Source organism: Phaethon aethereus (genome assembly GCF_964289735.1).
Source record: "Phaethon aethereus genome assembly, chromosome: 4".
In the NCBI taxonomy this organism is placed as follows: Eukaryota; Metazoa; Chordata; class Aves; order Phaethontiformes; family Phaethontidae; genus Phaethon; species Phaethon aethereus.
The window spans coordinates 82,586,467-82,605,725 of NC_138578.1; the positions used below are offsets into that span (position 1 = coordinate 82,586,467).

Consider the following 19,259-nt stretch of genomic DNA (forward strand, 5'->3'; position numbering starts at 1 on the left):
ACTAACACACCAACCACAATAGAATCCTGTGAAGGCATCGACATACAAGCCCTAACCAGAAGCACTGATCAGTCTCACTTGATCAACTTCCCAGGACTCGAACCAAAGCTGAATCACGCATTTTATTCCCAGTCTCCCTTCAAGGCTGCTAAGACTGAAAAATAAGAATCCTTGCTATCCTACAGCATCTCAGCATTACTGCTACTGGGTCAGAAAGATGCTGTAGTCAAGGTTCCTGCAGGTAGAAGTGTCCTGATGCCTTTTCTGGAAGACTGAGATTATCGTGCACATCTGCTTCATCGGCTTCCTATTTTCTGGGCATTAAAACTCAATTCAGTTGGCTTCTCTGGGGAAATTCTGGCAGCACAAGTGGAGACTTAGAGCTGTCAGATAAAGTAACTACTGGCATGGAGGAAAGCATAGGAAAGAAGCAGCTGAGCACGCACACAAACAGCACTATCTTCACTAAATGCTTGAAAGGGATGGGAGATTTGCAAACATGAAAAAGAAACAAGCGCCTATTTGCAAGCTTTAACATTTCTGTAAGCCACAGGCTTGATCTTTGAGGGTCCAGCTTCAACTGTATCCAAGCCTGCTTTCCTATTGCTCCAAGCACCTTGGAAATTAGATACAAAAGGAACAGTAAAGGAGACAGAGCTCCCTGTCCCTGCACAAATCCACCAAATCCAAGCTCTACAAACCTTGACCCGCTCAACTGTTTGTACCACTTTGGTCAGGACAGATAAGATACTTACCAAGGCAAAGTTATGTAGAACCACAGCTCATTAAGAGCTCCTTTTGATGCAAAGTTTTAACCCACTCGCTTTAGCTACACTCAACACTCATCATGCAGCAACTGCTAGGGACACCCAAACAACCACCTGCCTTTGGCCAGCCTCCAAACTCCTCACATGACTGTGAAAAGTAGCAGTGAGCGTATGCTATTGATCTGAATTAGTTCTCATGATAACAAAGCAGACCAACAATTTCTTCATGAACGCAACCAAATAATTCAGTGTCGCTTGATGCAGAGCCATGGACATGTGGGTGGCACTGCACTAGTCCCAAAGTCATCACTAACACTATACTTGCTCCATCACTCACACTGCCCTGCCTCCACCTCTCCTCCATCACCCTTTCCATCACAGGGAATATCACTTCAGACATGCTTGCTAGGACATGTTCAATTTAAGTTTCTAGGGAAAGGTTTGGATTTAAGTGAAGATAATCTGCTCTGGAAGTTGCTTTTAGAGCTTGTAAGCTTAGTCCTTTCAGACTGAACCAGCCTGGATTTACCATCACAGGGGAGGCTTCTCCTTTCACCTCTAAGAAGCAGCGGCCCTTGGGCTGCATGCTGCAAGGGCTTACTTCAAGCTGCCCAATGCTGCTCCCTTTCTTTGCTTTCCCAGAGAGAGATGAATGGTTTTGAGGAAGAGCACGGAGATTTGCAAGAGAACGCAAGTTTTTTCCATCCTCTATATTAGAGAAGGCCAAGAATCTGGATTCTTCAGCACAACAGATGCCCATTTTCTGAGCTTTTTTTTTTCTTCCTCCCCAAGCAAGGCTCATTTAATCTGTTACTGTCAGCAGGTTAATTATTTTAACTGCTGTACCAGAAATGCGTACTTAGAGCTGGCTAGCTAAACTCATTTAAAATAAAAAGCATATTGGCAACTGCAGCTCTGCTTGGCCTCCACTCCCTTTCCTTAATTTGATGCTGTCCAGTGGAATTGCAAGCTTTCAGGATGCAAGCGGATGCAGAGCTGTTTGCTGGGTGCTTTGCACGTAGCTGGCCGGAGATAAGCAAACTGCCATACAATGAAAGAGAGATCAATGCAATTGCACATGGGTTCAGTTGTTTGCCTGCTGCTTTTCATAAGCAACATCAATATGTTTTCAGCCTGTTGGGTTTGAGATTTATGCCAAAAGCATTGAACTGCTCAGTTGGGAAAGATCTGCCAGAAAACCTGGGAAATAAGGAAACACCAGTATTTCCATTTAAACAAGGGGAGGGGAGGGAAGACAAACCAGACTAGAAGGTCCCAAGGTCACACAGATAGCATCGAAGAGCAGGAAATTGAATCAGGATATGTCCTGTTACAGACAAGGTCCCCAACCTCTCCAGCACCTCCCAGAGCACAGACCTAGTAGCCACAAGGTGTAAACAGCCCACTTAAGTGTGAAAAGGTCTTGAGCTTTGAACTGTTCAACCATTAGCTAGAAGAGCACACCATCTTGATCAAGCCAGTGCTTTCCAGGAAGGCAGGACAGTGATCCCCAATTAGACCTTGGTGCTGCCCCTGCCCCACCCCGTGATATTGCAATAAATGTGTACTACTATGCCGTTTGTTAGTCTTGTCTACACCAAGGAAGCAGTAACTACACCTAAGCAAGCTTTACCCTTGCTGCTTCGAGTGCCAAAAGCTATGAAAACACATCACAAAAGGACCTCAGGACAGTCTGACCTTGCAAGCACCCCAGCTCCCAAATAGCCTGGTCCATACCTGCAATAGAGCTCACAAAACTCCATTTTTCTCTTAGTTACATCAGTCCATCTACAACTGCTGCAGCCACATCTGCAGTGTAACTGTCAGTCCCATCAAGGGAGTTTGCCAGGAAGCAACAGAGACCTCTGCGGTGGGGCATCAGCTGCAGACTTGCAAGAGCCCTTCACAAGCATGGCTTTAGCCAGGAACAGTATTCTTATCTCTAAAATTAGTACCTAAACTGGTAAAGCTGGAGGGGGGGAATCTGTGGAGTAATGCATGCATCACAGCTGTAGCTATAGCAAAAAGTCTATAGAGTCTACAGACACACTTGATCTGTAGATCACTTGATGTGATGAGGACACAGCTGACTATTCTACCCCTCACAGACACAGCAGGAACCATCTTGACAACTGCTGAGAAGATATCAGGCCTTTTCACATCCCCTTATGTTTTAAAAATAATATGTTGTCATTTAACCTAGGAGACCAAGGAAAAGCAGTCTTGGGAGACCCCTCTGAAGCACCAGAGCAAGCATGAGAGCAATACTCACCATTTTAGGAGGAGCCAGGACTAATATCACAAATCTTACTTCACAGGAGTTTTCACCCCAATTTTGAGGCCTCTCCAGGCGGCTGATGCAAACGTGACGTCGCTGAAGGGACTTTATAGTGCAACTGTCAAGGAAGATGGCATTGTCATACATGACACTATGACACATGGCATGCGCTGTCCTGGTGCGCAAGATTTATAAACACACATTGCAACTTTGAGAAACATCAGTTGTGAAAGCGTCACTTCTGAAGTCTTAAACAGTGACTTTAAGTTACTGCTAGCCCAGTTCTGGTAACTGTTTTGCAAAATTTGACATCCATGTTTTTATAGGAAATAGCTTTCAGGATTTCAAGGTGTATTCTCCCTCTTCTCCCATCTGCTTTTTAATAGCCAAAAAACCCCAAATATCAAAAGATAGAGAGTGCAACATACCGAGTACTTGCAATGTTACAGAAACTTCTACAAAAAAGCCCTCTTAGAAAGAAACCAACACCTACATTATTGGAAAGCAGTTTACACTTCATTTCATTTCACCTCATCTCCCAAAGTGCTGTTGGAAACCCTAAGGCAAGGTGCCAAACCAACGTATTTCTACTCAGGCAGATCTCTGTTTGAATGGCTTTCCCTATTTACTCTCAGCTGTTACTTTTCCCCTCTCTGGTACAGGTGCGTTACAGAAACCAAGCTAACCTCCTTGCTCAAGATCCTGAGAGGCTGCAGCAGGCAGAATTACTGCTCAGAGGGAAACCCTTGGCTGCAATCCAGCCGGCCCTGCTGGGCACATGATGGCTGTTTGACTGCCATAACACAGACTAGCAACAAGCTGTTTGAAATAAACACAGAGATCATCTTTGTAAGCCATGAAAGACAAGGTCTGTCTCCACCCCAGGATATTTAAATGGGGCTGCGATGTGGGTAGCCATCATTTTTTTCTTCTGGAAAACTCTGCGAAAGCAGCAAAGTAGCTTGGTGCAGTTGCAGAAAGCTGCTAACACCAACCTGGACTACAGCTCTCCTGTTCCCGTTAAAGGCACCTACTACTTCTCAACTCTTCTGAAAAGCACTGGTGAAATATATACACAAGGCTTGCTATTGACAATGAAAGAGGTATGGAAATGTGTTGTCCTACCTCGCAGTGATTTCTTATTTTTTTCCCTTTTTCCTAAGTCAAAGCTACTTTGACTGCTTGCTCCCTTTTATTTATCTAGCAAGCACCTATTCACAGTCCTCTGTGTTAGGAAGGTCCATCTCTCCTTTAACTTCTCTTCCATAATCCTAGCCCATTTCTTTCCTTTTAACATATATTCTCACACCGATGCACCCTGAAGATTGTTCCAGTAACGTCTCCCGAAGATCTTTGGCTGGAGATGTACTAGTCAGGAGCACATTATATTTTCTATCAAGTTCTGAATAACTTGCATTAAAGAAGTCACACCACCAAGTATTTTCTTATTGAATTTGACTTCCTGATCACAGGGTGGAAGCAGCCTACTTGCACATATTAATCTGACAAAGGCACTTGTCTGAGAGCAACCAAACAGCTTAATTAGCACAATATAGGTCATGAGTAAGATGACAGTGTTTCATTTATTTCCTAACTCCCCTCCACCACAGCCCCTTGTCCTTTTCATACTCGAAGAAGGTTTAGAAGAGAAAGATCAAGGCAGATCCTAAGGTTAAGAATAAATCTCTTCTAAAGCAATAGATAAATAGTAATAGCAAACTATCTTCTCAACTAAATCCGTAATTTGGATCTGCAACAATCCTTGTCCTTCTCTCCCAAGGGATCAAATGAGCCCAGACAACAGTGGTTTTCACAAGCAAATGAAAGCCCTCTGTAGCAGTCTTGCTGTGGCTGGACAGCACACAAGCCTCCTTGGGTTACAGTTCAACAAGCCAATGGGGAAGATACAGGAACTCCAGTCTTCAGACTAACAAGAGAACCTTCAAGTGGTTCAACACTTTCAGTTCTCTCACCTTCATCCACCTGAACTAGCCACCAACAGCTAATAACATTATTATAATATCACTCTTATTTTGAGCTCTGTTCTCAGCATTTTCACACCTCAGCTCTTGAGCTCATCAATTAATTTGGTTTGTAAAGGAAGGCTTTTTGGCCGTTTTGAAACATCATTTCCATTCCGGAGATGGCCAGAAGCACATATCAGATACTTATTGCTTACAGCTATACTAACGCTTTCCAGACATCACCCCTTTCCTACCCTAACAAGCAGCACCTGACCTAGCAAGAAACTACTGAAGTACAAAAGTATGGCCAGAGAAGACTTATTACAGGGCAAGAGCTGATCACGCCAGCACACGCCCCAGTGCCTGAAGTGGGGCAGGATATTAAGGCATGCACAAGAACATAAGTTTGTATGTGTTGTGGAGGTGCAAGTTACCAGCCATCTCAGCAATGCTGCTCAGCAGTACCTCCTTGTGTGCTCCTACCCCATTTGAGTAAATCCAAGAACTGAAACATCCCAAAAACAGAATTTCAACTTGCTTCTATCCAAGGCAGGAAAGCCAACGTGCAAGAGCCCTGCTCCCCTAGCTGCAATACGTGAAGTCATGTTGCACTATAGCAAGTTATCTGGAAAAATCTATTATATAGTGCAATACTTAAGCAAGCCACATGCTCTTCTGTAACTAGTTTTCTCCCTGAAGTAACAGGGAGTTATGTTTCAGCTCCAGTAACTTGTCTATAAGGCTGTGCTTTCCAGAGATGACAGTCCTGCCAACAGTGCCAGTCCACAGGGCTACAACATCACTTCAGCTCAAGAACTTTTTGGGTATGGAGGGAAATCTTGACTCTAAAAGGTTGTTCTGGGTTATCGGATTGCTTTCACACACAAGCTAATTTTCCTGGAAGCCATACCAAAACTTTGTGTGTCTCTAAATCAGGAGTCCACTGCTTTCTTACCTTAAGGGACTGAGAAAGCGTGCAACAAGATGATCTTGGAACTCTTAGGCAGTACTAGAAAATTTAGCAACAGTGAGCACATTCACAAGACATCAAGAAACCCACTGTCATCATTACCCATTTTTATCTGAAATAGTTTTATCCACAGTGCTGGAGTTTGAGACTTCTCACACCTATGAGACAGTTTCTTCCAACTTTTCTGTAAAGAGTTCTATTGAACTGACACACGCATCTGAATCCCAGTATCACACCAGTAAAACTGAGACACTGAAGAATTTCCAACCTAATTTAGGTCAATGCATGGACACAATTCAGTTCAATAATACCTTTACAAATCAGGCTGAGTTCATTTAGTAAGGGTAAATCAGGGTAAAAACAGATTCAAACCGGTGCCACAGGTGGTCTGATGCACCCCAGTATTGCTGCACAGAAGGGAGAAACAGTGCTGTTGTACAGAATGCAGCCTCATCTGCACTGAGTCTGGTCTTGCCCTGTTATATCCATTTATTTGGGGGGAAAGAAAATTATCTCAGTACTTCTAGAGCAAGGCCAAGTCACTTCTGCCCATGCATCATTCAGCATCTCAAGATTTTCTTCAAGTTTAAGCCATTATTTAGCTGACTCAAATCCTATTCCCTGGTGTAGCACTTAGAGCTCCCACTTTTGTTTTAATTACAGAATCCAGATACAAATAATGCAAACCAAAACTGCAGTCCCTACTAGACTTGTGCAAATATTTGTAAAGGACAAAAAAAAAAATATTTGGCTCACATGGAGAAGTCCCAGTTATACAAGACTACAGGTAAAAATTAGTGTAGTTCAGGCCAAGAGGAAAGTAACTTTCAAAATGAAGCAACTTTTTTTCAAGTAGCACTTAAGTAAATTCCCACTAAGAAGAAAAAAAATAATCCCCAAAACCTGAGAACTAGCATGACATTTTCAGCTGACTCTAAATCAAGTCTGGTTTGGCCAAAGCCTCCAAGTTCCCTTTTGGTTTGGGTTGAGCTAAATTTGTTTCTCCTTTGGTTTGGCCAGAAAGCTGAAAAATCTATTTTCACCCAGTATTAGTCACACAAGGAATGCTGGGCTATGATTTAATGAGATGCCAGGTTGTGTTCTCAGCAATTTTATCTTGATCCTCCAATAATTGAGCTCATAAAAAGGGCATTTAAATTACAGCAGACATTCTTGCTTCGCTGTTGTCCTCTCTTTCCAGGCTGCATATCTTAGGGGCGCTGAGCGTGGCACTCTGATGGTGAGAACTGGCAATGCTCCACCGAAATCACTGATACACCGGAGTCACACGCGCCACAGGTCTGCCCCACACCCAAGATGTTATCAGAGTAATAACACATTTCTCAACCAAATCATAAAAAGGGTCAAACTATGGAGACCCAAGAGAAACAGAAACCCTCTTTAAACAGGGCAAAAAAGGAAGTCAATTCAGAAGCAAATTATCCTCTGCAGTAAGAAAAAGTGCCCAGCAGAGGTAATCAGCTAGCCAGCCTTTTCCTGTCCCGATGCAGAACAACAATGACACTTCTTGTTCTCATCCACAGCAAATAAATCTTCCTCTGCAGAGCAGCTCCAGGCACAAGCTTTCAGAAACCAGAATTTGCAAGCGAGGAATGAAGCTGTGACCAGCAAGCCAGCTCACCCACAGCTTGGCGCACAGGGTTGTTTCAGCAACAAAGTCACTCCAAGCTGGATATCGTTTTGGACTGGTAAATGCACTTTGCTGGGTGCCAGAAAGACCCATCCTCTCTAGCAGTTAATCTCTTTAAGAGAAAGTATTTCCTACAGGTCAATGCATAAGGAGACATCTCCCCCTCCCTGTACACATGCTGCAGGCACTGAAACGAGTCCTCCTTCTCTTTAACAGATTTCCTTCGGGATCCAAATTCCTAATGAAGGGTTTGAATTTGAGAACTCCTTTTCATAACACAGCACCTGCAAGAGTTTCAGCTCTCCAGCATAACCTGGGACAGCCCAACAAGGGTGGCTAGGCACTTAAAAGAAAATTAATCAGCTCTTTGAACCCAGAGAACACTTGAGAGATGATGATTGTAAATTTTGGAGAAGCAGCTCTTGTTTACAAGACTCCAAATCTTGTAATCGTTCCTCTAAAGGATAATATTTGTTTTAAACAGTTGAACTCTTTAAATTTCCCAGAGCATTCCCATTTTGCTCTTTGAAAGAAGGGGCAGTATTCTGAGGAATACACAGTAACTGAAGCATCTCTATTTGAAATCTATTCAACAGCTAAATCAGAAGCAACATAGCTTTTCTATAAACCCACAAACCTCTGGGTCTGGACAAATCCTCAAACACGTAAAATAGGTTTTCCATTACTTTTGTTGGGCGATCCATTAGTAACATACTTCACACAACCATCAGTTATATATTAAATCTGAGAAATTACTGCTCTTAACTTTGCTCTATTTGAACAGCAGTCTTGCTTGATATCCAAAATAACCTAACAATACCTGTTTCTGAAAGGCTACCTGGGTTTTTCTGAGTTAAACTCCTCCACAGGAATCATTGCAATGACACACTATATCGGAGTAAGCAATTTTATAACAACACAGAGCACACAACCCACTAAACCACTCTGCTTGTAGAGAGGCTTTTTTCCCTCTGCTTTGCCTGTTAAAACAGCATTAGCAAATCAGTTGAATGCACTGAAAATAAGTCCTTCACCAATCCATGTGCCTTATCAATGCAGCCAAAGGAAATGGCTCTTCAACTACTCAATCCAGACTACAAAGCAGCTTGCTTCCATGTTTTTCTAAGGATTCAGCTTTAGAAGAAAGCAATTATATCTATCTCCTGGCAAGAATAATATAGCCTGGAAGATGTGATGCCTGGGGAATTCCACCCAATTCAGGGAGCATTTGTTCAATAACACACACAGCTGGTGTTTCTCCTAGAAGGACACGAAGGACAGAGATCCACCAGCAGTCAGTTAACAGTTGTTTTAACATCCTTAACATTAGGTATTCTTCACTCTAAGGGAAGAAGAAAAAAAGGCATTTACCTCTCCATTTGTCACAGTGAAAGAAGCAATTAGGTGTGACAGAACTGTGCTTGTGATGAGAGCCACTTCTCCATATACTCTCCATTGGATAAGGGCAGGGGAGGGGCCTTCCCTGGGCTTTTTGAGCCACAAAAGTGTGCAACACCAAAACCAACAACTTTCACAGGGGCTTGTTGCCCACCTTTCCTGATCCAGACATGCAAAGCATCCAGTTACCCCCTCCAGACCTGCATCATGGTACGCCTGCATGGTTCACGAGGAACTGAGTACCTTCCTGGCAGTACATCTACCTGCTGCAGTCATTGCATGCTGGAGGGGTACCAAAGTACCTCTCTAAGCTCCTAACAGCAGAGCTTCCTTATTATGCTAAATAACTGAATAAGTCTGAGGATAATAGTTCAGCATTCCCCATTTTGGGACAGGTCTGGCTATCCTTCATCCCAAGATCTCTAATGAAACAATCAACCAGCAGTTTCACAGTGAAGCAGCAAGAAATCTCCACGCCAGTTTGTATCTTGCTGTTCTGGCAAATACTACGAATAGGAAAAAGAAAGTTATGTCCATGGTTTCTAAGGTACGAGATCATGTCCTTGACTGATGAAGCTAATCTGTAACTCTGAAGATTTGCTTTCTAGTTAGAAAACCATTGTGTACACAAATACCTAGCAACCTACTTTCTTTTAGAGCTGAAGACAGCTGGTTAGTGGGGCATGCAGTACTGTGCTACTCTCCGCTACACAAAATTTTAATGAAGAAGTCTCAAGGTTTCCATAAGCTTACGTGCCCTGGGTATGGTTTAAGCAAGATCACGTTTTGGTCACTCTTGACAAAAAGCAGCCCTAAAGCCTGTTGTGAATCGGAAACCAGTTGTTTTCCTGGACTTCAGTGGAACATTCAAACCTTGAGATCTTCAATTCCTCAACAGTTTGTTCTGTCATGTGGCTATAGCCCAGATCCATATGGTACATCTGACCTTGCTGGATGTTCAGTAGACCTGAAACTGTCAGGAAAGCACCGATTCCAACAGAAGCAGAAGAGCTATTCCACCCTAGGTTTTCCCCATCGCTCTTCCCACTAAGGATAAGTCAGATAAGAAAAAGCAGCCCTCTCTCCAGCACAGAAGAGGCAGTGAACCAAATTTTTGCGTCCCTTCGGAACGCTTTTTTGTAGCCAGGCTCTGTGCAATGCAATGAAAGTTCTACACAAGTTTTTTCTTTCTGACTCTAAGCTAATTTCAGCTTTAATATTCCCCCTTGAAATCAATGCAGAAGCAACACTACCAAAACCGTACCTTTGAGCTGCTCTTCCTCATTAATATAATCCTATGATGATACTCAAGCCTATCTCTAGGAATAAAAAGATAAAATGCACAAAAAACAGCAGTGCTGATTTAAAATTTAGCAAAGAGTATAGACTATATGCAAGGATAAAAAACCAGCAGATATCTTAAAGGTTCTTCCCACTCATACGGAAAATTTTTCCCATCAACAAATTCCTTTTACTTCAGAGTTTTGGAAGTTGTTTTGCAATCCGACTTCAAGAAAAATGTAAGATCTAAAAATATGGTTCACAATCTGTTGCACAATAGCTACAGCAGAAATACAGTGCAATAATTAGATAATTGCAGTTAATAACTCATCACTGCTTTCCCACCACTTTCTTCTCCCTCTTTAGCGTAACAAAAGGAAGAAACAAGGAAAGTTTTGCACAAGACACCTTCAGGCTGTAAGCTTATTTTTCAAATCATGTCTTGTCATGGAAGCTAGTATTAATCACATGGATGCATTTAAAGCTTTGGCACACTTTCTACAGAAAGGCTGAACCTACCCTTTCCAGTTTCATGTATATAGTCGCAGCATTTGTATCATGGCCTCTAGAAATGCTTTGTTAAGTCAATGTTCTCCAAAGCCCTCCATAAAGCCACGTCACATGCCACGGTAGAAACTGCCACCCTCTACCCTTCCTAGAGTAGGATTTACATATCCTTATTGCCACTACGCTACCTGTGGCATCCAAAGTGGAAAAAAACTGTCAAAAGCTCTTTTGCTTGATCAACACAGAAAGACAGTTTTACTATGTGAACAAATCATCTTCTTTGTGCAAGCTGCTCTGTACATGCCATGTGTAAGAGTAGAGCTGACAGTAGCACATGCAGCACAGTCATTATCCAGTTCACTTATTTCACAGAACAGAGCCCTGATATGCAATAATTACCTTTTTACATAGAGACCACATCTTTCTTTCATGAGATTAGAAACAAGGGGAGGGGTAGTGTTTATTGGTGAGTTTTTTTGGCTATTTAGTGGTTATGGGTTTTTTGGGGGTTTTTTCATCATCTATGTCCAAGGCAGAATACTATTCCTTTTTTCCAGCCATAAGCAGAGAAGAACTGCTAGTACAAGGAAAGCTACTGTGACAGTTGTCCTACCAAAGTAGCTGTGAAGGCTAAAAATGTATGCACACATTCCCCAAGCCTTTAGGCACCTATCCAACATGTCCTAGTAATTTCTCTCGGAATTAACATGTTTCTTGACAACTTGACTTAGAGACTGCATATGCAAAAAGCAACAGATAAATCAAATTGCATTGCTTTTGTTGACTTGGTGACCCAGGTTCTGGCCTTCCACTGAAGGGACAGTTTGGTTCACCCAACATGCTTGACCGAGACAATAATTTCAAAACCAAGTCTTCGTCAAGTGGAAGCTGGGGTAAAGTCACCGTGTCTCATAAATCCCAGGTAACAGAGTCCTTATTGTCTTAAGGGTCTCCTCCAATGTTTAGCAGTGTTGACAATTAATCAGCATCTGAATTGTCGAAGTAGTTAGGCTCTAAATAGTGTCGGAATTTCTGACTTCAATTTTCAGTTACAAAGTTTAGATGTTTTCAAAGGACCCAAGAAATCTTTTGGTACAAGTTCCCAGACTTTGGCAGGCAAAGTAGTCCATGAAGCAGCTTGCTGGTCCCTTTCAGACGTTCCTGTCATTAACATTTCTCAGTAATTAGCATTTTCTGGCTCAAGATTTTTTTCAGCATTCTTAGCTTGTTAACACCAGATTTCGAGAGCTTTCAAGAGCTTAATGCCCTATAGAGACTGTGGTCATCTCTGCCCAGGCTACTCCTTGCTTATTTGCAAAGAGGAGCAGCCCAATGCGAGGCTGAGATCCCACAGACTAGGATGGGTGGGGAAGGCATCACCATCTTAACTTCCAAGGGCACATGCTGCACCACTTTTCTTCCCAGCCGTGGGAAGAGTTACAAGTTGTGAGCAGCCAGTGGATTCTGCTGATCTAACCCAGGTACTTACATGATACAGAGCCAGGACTGCTGATACTGCACCCCTGTGACTGTTGCTGTGACCCCTTGAATTGTATCTGATAAGAGGTGAACTAGGAAAAGAAAAGAGGAAAACATTACAGGCTGTCCATGTTTGGTTTGCAGCTGCAAATAACATTTCCTTTCAAATGGAAGCTGAGTACTAATACCAAACATACTTGTATATCTGCACAGTGGATTGAGGCAAGGGTGGGGGGGATGACAGAGAAAGATGGAAACAACTGTCCCGATGCTTTTGAATTCTGTTCTTAAACTATTTACAGCTTGGAAAGGCAGCTGCTTTCTCCTCCCAACATCAACCTACTGCAATATTAGGTTATTAGATTAGCATTATTCACCACACACAGATAGGACTGGAAGAGGCATTGTCTTCCAAATCCCCTGCCCTCTCTCCCCCTCTTCCTAATTGCTGTTCTCATATTATTTTATGGCACTGTGGAATTTTTCTTTATTGGCAGAAAGCCTAAAGAGATTATAAATGCAAAGCTCTAAGACAGGTAGCAAGAAGTAACCAAAGCATGAACATGCTTACTACATGCTCAGGACTTGACATATCTGTTAAACAAATTCACTCAGGCTGTGACAGTTACATTTGAGGTGCGATGTACATGTTTGTATATTCATTCCTGTTGACTCTGAAACATCATGGGTGCCTACAGAGAAACAATGCTTAGTTAAGCTTCTTTACATCTTGAGCTAAAAAGGTAGCACTTTAGACTATGCTATGACATTTACTGATAGCTTAAGGTAATATGTGAACCAACAATGTTGGCTAGGGCTACCCTAGTTGAGTTTCTGGAGGAAAGCAAAGTGCCTCTTGTCCCTTCCAGTGGGCTGGGAGAAATGCAAAGGCTCAGCCCTCCCAACCAATTACTCATCCAAAGCAAGCAAAATTCCCTGGCCTGTGTGAATTCAGATGGAGAATCACAAGGCAAAGGAGCCATTTCTGAAGAGACATCATCAAGTATCTCTTTGCTGAAGAGCATCGGACACTTGTCTGAGAAAAAACACACCTAAGGGGTCCAAACAGACAAGACACTCCAGTGCTGTAGACTTCGTACCCCAGAGAACACCACTATGTGTCATCTTAATGAAACAGGGGCAGGACTGCACCAAAACATAAAAACCCTGGAGACATGAGACCCTTCAAACTGAGTCACATGGAAAAATAAACGCCCAGTGTCACATGCAACATGCAAGTCTGGGGACCATGCAGTGAGTGTTCAATGCACCACCAATGGAAAGGATGATTTTAACTGTAACCTGCAGGCAAAAGCAAATCAAGAGTTGATTACCATTCCCTTCTCGTGGGGTCCCTGAATCTGTGAATAAAGTGCTCATGATTTTTTCAAAATTGCAACTTGGCTCCATGTTCTCAGGATCTTCAGCAAAGTGTTTCAGCATCTCTCGAAGAACATCATCCAAGGAGGTGGCTGTTTCATCAAGGATGATGCTGGCTCTGGCCAAGAATCCATCCAGGTCTCGGTGGGCTCTAACTTCCTCCTCAAAATTCTTTAATTTCAGGTACTGTGTTAAGAAGAGGTCAAAGTGTTAGACAGCTATATGTAATACCTAACAGCAAAGGCCTACGACCTGCATGGTTCACAGGCAGTTTTGCTGAGGTTACTGCCATCCAGCCAGTGATTCTGGAATCACTTTGACCATTCAGATCACATTACAGAAAAAAAGGAGTTTTATGCATTGATGCATATGTATTAGTGCACTGAAGGTTTGAATTTTCAAGGCTTATCCTAACAGAGTGCCCATAGGTGAATGCCTAGACATTTATATCCTGACATAGAAAGCAGAATTAAAAAAATTAGGGTTTTCTTGCTTAGGATAAAGCACATAAGTTAGCCTAAAAGCAAAAGTACTTAACGTAGCATTTATAATCCTCTTTAGGTTTAAATAATTCAAGATGCTCGCAGTAACATGGGAAAAGTTATTTGGAAGAAACGGACTCTGAGCTCAGCAGCAGGAAAAATTACCAGCATGCACCTCAGGGCAACCTAAACCAGTTCTTCTCAAACTGGGAACTGTCTCTCCCTTGTGCTCCACTTAGGGAGCCTGAAATGGGAGATGGGGAATGACATCTGACTCATGATCTTTTTTGACATTTCCTAAATTTCTACAGTTTTCACTCCCATAGAAGTTTTATTCCTTTGTGCATAATGGTTAGCTTTGAATCAATGTGTGATGGGGTGGGGGGACAGGGACAGCAGACAGAAGCTGATACTGTCTCAACTCTCTGCTAGTTCCCTCTGCTGTCCCAAACTTGTTGGCCTGGAGATGAAAGAAACAGCCATGTTGTATTACAGAACCTCAACTCCTTTCTGTATTTTTCATCTGTGAAGTTCGTGTTGTTCCCATTTCAGAGTCCTTGGAAATCCACACACAGTTAGCACTTACAGTACCGGTCAAGAAGCGCTAACAGTCATAGAATAGAATCACAGAACGGTTTGGGTTGGAAGGGACCTTTAAAGGTCATCTAGTTCCAACCCCCTGCCATAGGCAGGGACACCTTCCACTAGACCAGGTTGCTCAGAGCCCCATCCAACCTGGCCTTGAACAGTTCCAGGGATGGGGCATCCACAGCTTCTCTGTGCAACCTGTTCCAGTGTCTGACCAACCTCATAGTGAGGAATGCTTTCCTTATATCTAAATTTAACTCTCAGTTTACAGCTGTTACCCCTTGTCCTATCACTACACACCAATGTCCTGTCCTCTCCTTCAACAGCTTAAGACTGAGTGAGGAAATGGGAACTGCTCTTTGTTATATGGATCTTCCTTCTGACAGGAAGCCACCCAGGCTTGAATTCATGATGTTGAGGACCAGATTGTCAAGAAGCATTTAAACCCTCAGTTTGCCTTAAGCTCAGCAAGAATCAAGCTCTGAATTGCTTTTACAAATATGATGCCAAGTTGCCTCCCCAACCAGGACCTTGGCACATTCTCCCCCAAGTTACTGGACCACCCCAGAGCTCAACTCATGGATCCCCTCCTCTCACACATAACCTCTTTACCTTTTCCATTTATAGCCCAGACAGGGGGGAAAAAAAAAATGCTAACTTGTCACAAATTACTGTAATTATCACAGCAACTATCAAGTTGTCAGTACACATCCATTGCAATTAGCACTGTTTTACTTTGCATCAATCACTCCTTACACAGCATCCTTAAGAGGGAAGATTCTCTGAAGGATTTCAGCTCCCACCCCCAAGGCTTTGTTACCATCTGCTCTTAGGAGACAGTGACACAGCTACATTACAACACCACCTAGAAGAGACTGTACAAGTGCAAGTGGCCAAGTCAGTCTCAAATTATCACTGCATTAGAGCAGGTTAAAACACCTACCACCATCTGTAACACTGGTGTTCATGGAGCGACCATATGACCAGCAACCACCTCCCAAAGGTAACTTATTTCAGCTTGTCTGGCATATAGTGTTCAACCTATGAAGTAGGTTCAAACAGCAAAGAGGCCAAATGGTCTAGATAGAGTTTAACAAGGTGGATGTCAGAGGAGGTACCAATGGAGACATGGGAAAGGTTAAGAGCATCAGGAGCACCACAGTGTCAAGAAGCTTTCAAAAAAAGCAACAGTGGCTTCATGTCACCAGCTTCTCCCGTGTATGAGAGAAGCCACCAGAAGGAAAACAGTGAAAGGAGGAAGTTGGGGGATAGCTGAGGGCCAGCAGAAATGAATCAAAGGCTATTATCTGCCCACACTATCTCAATCAACACTGATCCTCCAACAGGCTGCTCAGGACAGCATCTTTTGCTTGTTGTGGCAGGACAGCACTGTCAGCAGCTTACTGCAAGTCATAAGGGTTCACTCCAGCTCTGCCAGAGGCTTCAGGCAATGCCTTGGGTAAATAATTTTCCATGCCTCGGTCCTGCTTTATTCCCCTGCTCCTTTACAGGAAATAGGGGTAATACCCATCCTTCTTATCACTCCTGTAACATTGGGAAAGATACACACATCAACCATTGCAAGCCAACTAGCCTCCCTGAGGCAAACCAAGATCAAATTAGTGGAAGCAATGCCTCAGATAGCTCAAACAGAACTGTTCCAAGTCAGGACACCCAGTGGTTTCAGGAGAGATTAATGATTGTTCCTTCACAAATATTTTTAGCTATAGTCAAGTCACACCAGGATACCTGATGCTAGAAACTGCTTAGCAAGAAACCCAAGACAGCTACCCAATAGCCGTTTTAATAGCACTGAGTATCCTTGATTGTAAAGCTGCACATTGCATCATGGCAAGAACAGAGGCTGTTGTGCCAAAGAAGGGTGAACACATTGAAACAGCCTCCCTGGACTTCAGGCAGGTGTCTTGGCCAAAGTCACACACTCCATCTGTGCATAGAAGAGCTCTCAAAACTCATCAAGAAGGCCCAAAATGCAGATTCTTTGCTGGGCGGCTGCTCTGGAGACCACCTCCACTTACAGGCACTGCAAGAAGCTTACAACAAGGGGCATCTGAAAAACATGTTGTCTTCAGCAGAGCTCCACCTGTGCTGTTGCTATGGTCACTTGGGCCAATTTCTTCAGAAACACACCCTGAGGGTGATTAAATAATTCAAACCATGTCAAGAAGCTTCTCCTTATTTTTGCTTACCAAGTGCCATGCCAGAGAGCAACCTGCCTGAGATACTGATTGCCCTTCCAGCACTGCTGAAGGGGCAGGAGAACCACAGGCTACCACCAGAGACAGGGACAACATAGCAGGGAAACATCTCCAGACAAAGCTTCTGACCTGACCACTTTTCTGCTAGTGATTCCCCCTTCGCAGACACTTGGAGCCATCTCCTCCATGATTCAGGTCCCAGTTTCCTTTGCATTTTAAGCACAAAATTTCCACTTGTGCTCCTTGGAGGCAAAAACTGGGAATAGTATCTTTTCTCAAGCCCTGCTAAAGTATACTAGCTCTTTGGTATTTGTTGCTCAACAGGACACTTAAATGCTCAAGCACGAACTATAGGCAAGAAAAGCAGGAATCCTACAGCTCTGAAAAGGAAAGTAAAATAGAAGAGACACTTACGTCTTTGCAGTTTCCAACTATTTCTTATCAGAGCCAGATCCTGCATTTGGGCTTAGAATTTGCCCTTTAAGTGATTAAGTTCTTAGGTTACTTTCAGTCAAGTGAATACAACTCAGAGAACCTTGGCACTAGTATTAGACAAGACAAATTATTGACAAAGACATTTCCATCCTGGAGCATAGAATAGCTTATTTTAACTTCTATGACTTCATATCAATGTTGACTTTTTTGGTCACTTTGTTTTGGTGGTTTGTTTTGGTTTTTTGTGTGTGGTTTTTTTTTTAAACTTGGGGATAAGGTTTCTTCTACTGAAGCTATTACCCATTTTCCTCCCCCTACTAATTCAGCCTTCTGAAACATTTTCAGCATTTGAGCTGTCTTAGAGGCCTAAAGCAAAGCAGAGTTAGAGAGCTCTCTGGGATTCCCTAAAAAGCCCCCAAGGCTTTACTACATAGATTTAAGAACCCAAGTTACAACCTGGAATATATGATTTACCAGGATCAGTGATGGTACAAGTTTTCACGCAAACACCCAGCCCCTCCAACCAGCAGATGAAGCAAGAATCAAGACAACTTAAAGCACCGTGAGCCATGCCTCACAGCCCCAAAGACCAAGACTTCATATGGTATTTAATATCAACCCACTTCCTCTCTGCATACTTTGTGTACTTTCATAGTCAGTGGTTTGTAGTAATACAGCCTATATGAGTTTTTTTTGCATTTTCACCTTATCATCATTGAGTTACGGTCTCAAAAGCAAGTGTAAACTAAACGTTGTTTCCTAATCGTCCTCCTAGACTGCATGTTTCCAGGGAATTCACTCCTGCTGAACCTCGTGAAGGCAGATCTGATTAGCTGGAATAAACAGGAAACCAAATCACAGCAATGTCTATTGGGTGTTTCTGCTTTCAGCTCAAGAGGAGCTCAGCAGCCTGAGTCTCTATGGTGTATGCTTGGATCCCTTTGCGGGCAGCTGCAGAAAAGAGAGTGATGAATTAACATGTCAAGGAATTGTCTGGGACAAAAAGCAGTGGAACAATCAGAATTAGAGAAATTGTTTGGAGAATGAGCAGCACATGGCTTTTTAGGTTTAAAGACAGACAGAGGAATTCAAGGAAAGAGGCATTAATATGCTATCTGCTTGGGGCAGTAAAAACCACCTCCCCACTCCCAGAGTGTTTCAGGATCCTTTTCTCTGCTTTTAAATAATGAAAAAAATAAATTGATCACACAGCATTCCTACTTACCTTCCTTGATGTGTGCAGTAACACACAGCCAGCACTTTCATTTTCAGCTGGAAAGGGAAAAAAGAAATAAAATCAGAAAAGTCTTACTATCAGAAGGTACCTGACAGGCAGCAGAAACCAAGCAGAAGACTCAGAATGAGGTGAAGTATTGCTCTCTTGGCAGAGGATGATCTCTAGAGAAAAGCAGAGATTCAATTTTTACAACATTTCCCATTTTGGAAGTGTAAAGTGTAGAAGCAGCCTTTGGCATTATCTGATCAGTTAGGGTTTGTGTCTTGCAGCTTTTTTGTTTTTACAGATTCCCTATGTATTTTTACCCTTCACCCCTCCCTTCCCTCCCCCCCCCAAAAATCTAACTCCTAATCCTTTAGGTAATCATTTAATCCCATGCCTCGTTGTTTGATAGATTGAGGCTAAGATTGCATGAGTCACACTCGTTTGGAAACCATTCTTGTCCTCGTTAAAGAGTCAACAATAACACCCAGGCACTTCCAAGGGAGCAGGCTGCGAGAGATCACACGCAGTGACTCGAAGATGAGCACATTAATGTCCTGTCAACTCACCACGCTGCCTCCATAAATCTAAGTGTAAAGCAACAGAGCTCTTGGGAAAGAGAACTGCTGTTTAGAGACTAT

General features: G+C 42.8%; 1 protein-coding gene across 1 annotated transcript in view; it reads right to left on the bottom strand.

The window, feature by feature from the left end:
• SLC4A11 (solute carrier family 4 member 11) overlaps positions 1 to 19,259 on the bottom strand; it is a gene marked incomplete at both ends in the record, with an annotated part of 91,872 nt that overhangs the window by 37,142 nt on the left and 35,471 nt on the right. Inside the window, 4 exons of the mRNA XM_081999387.1 lie at positions 3,040 to 3,163; positions 12,306 to 12,387; positions 13,630 to 13,861; positions 18,625 to 18,671. Coding sequence (XP_081855513.1) covers positions 3,040 to 3,163; positions 12,306 to 12,387; positions 13,630 to 13,861; positions 18,625 to 18,671 — 485 coding nt within the window. The remainder of the gene's footprint in view (positions 1 to 3,039; positions 3,164 to 12,305; positions 12,388 to 13,629; positions 13,862 to 18,624; positions 18,672 to 19,259) is intronic.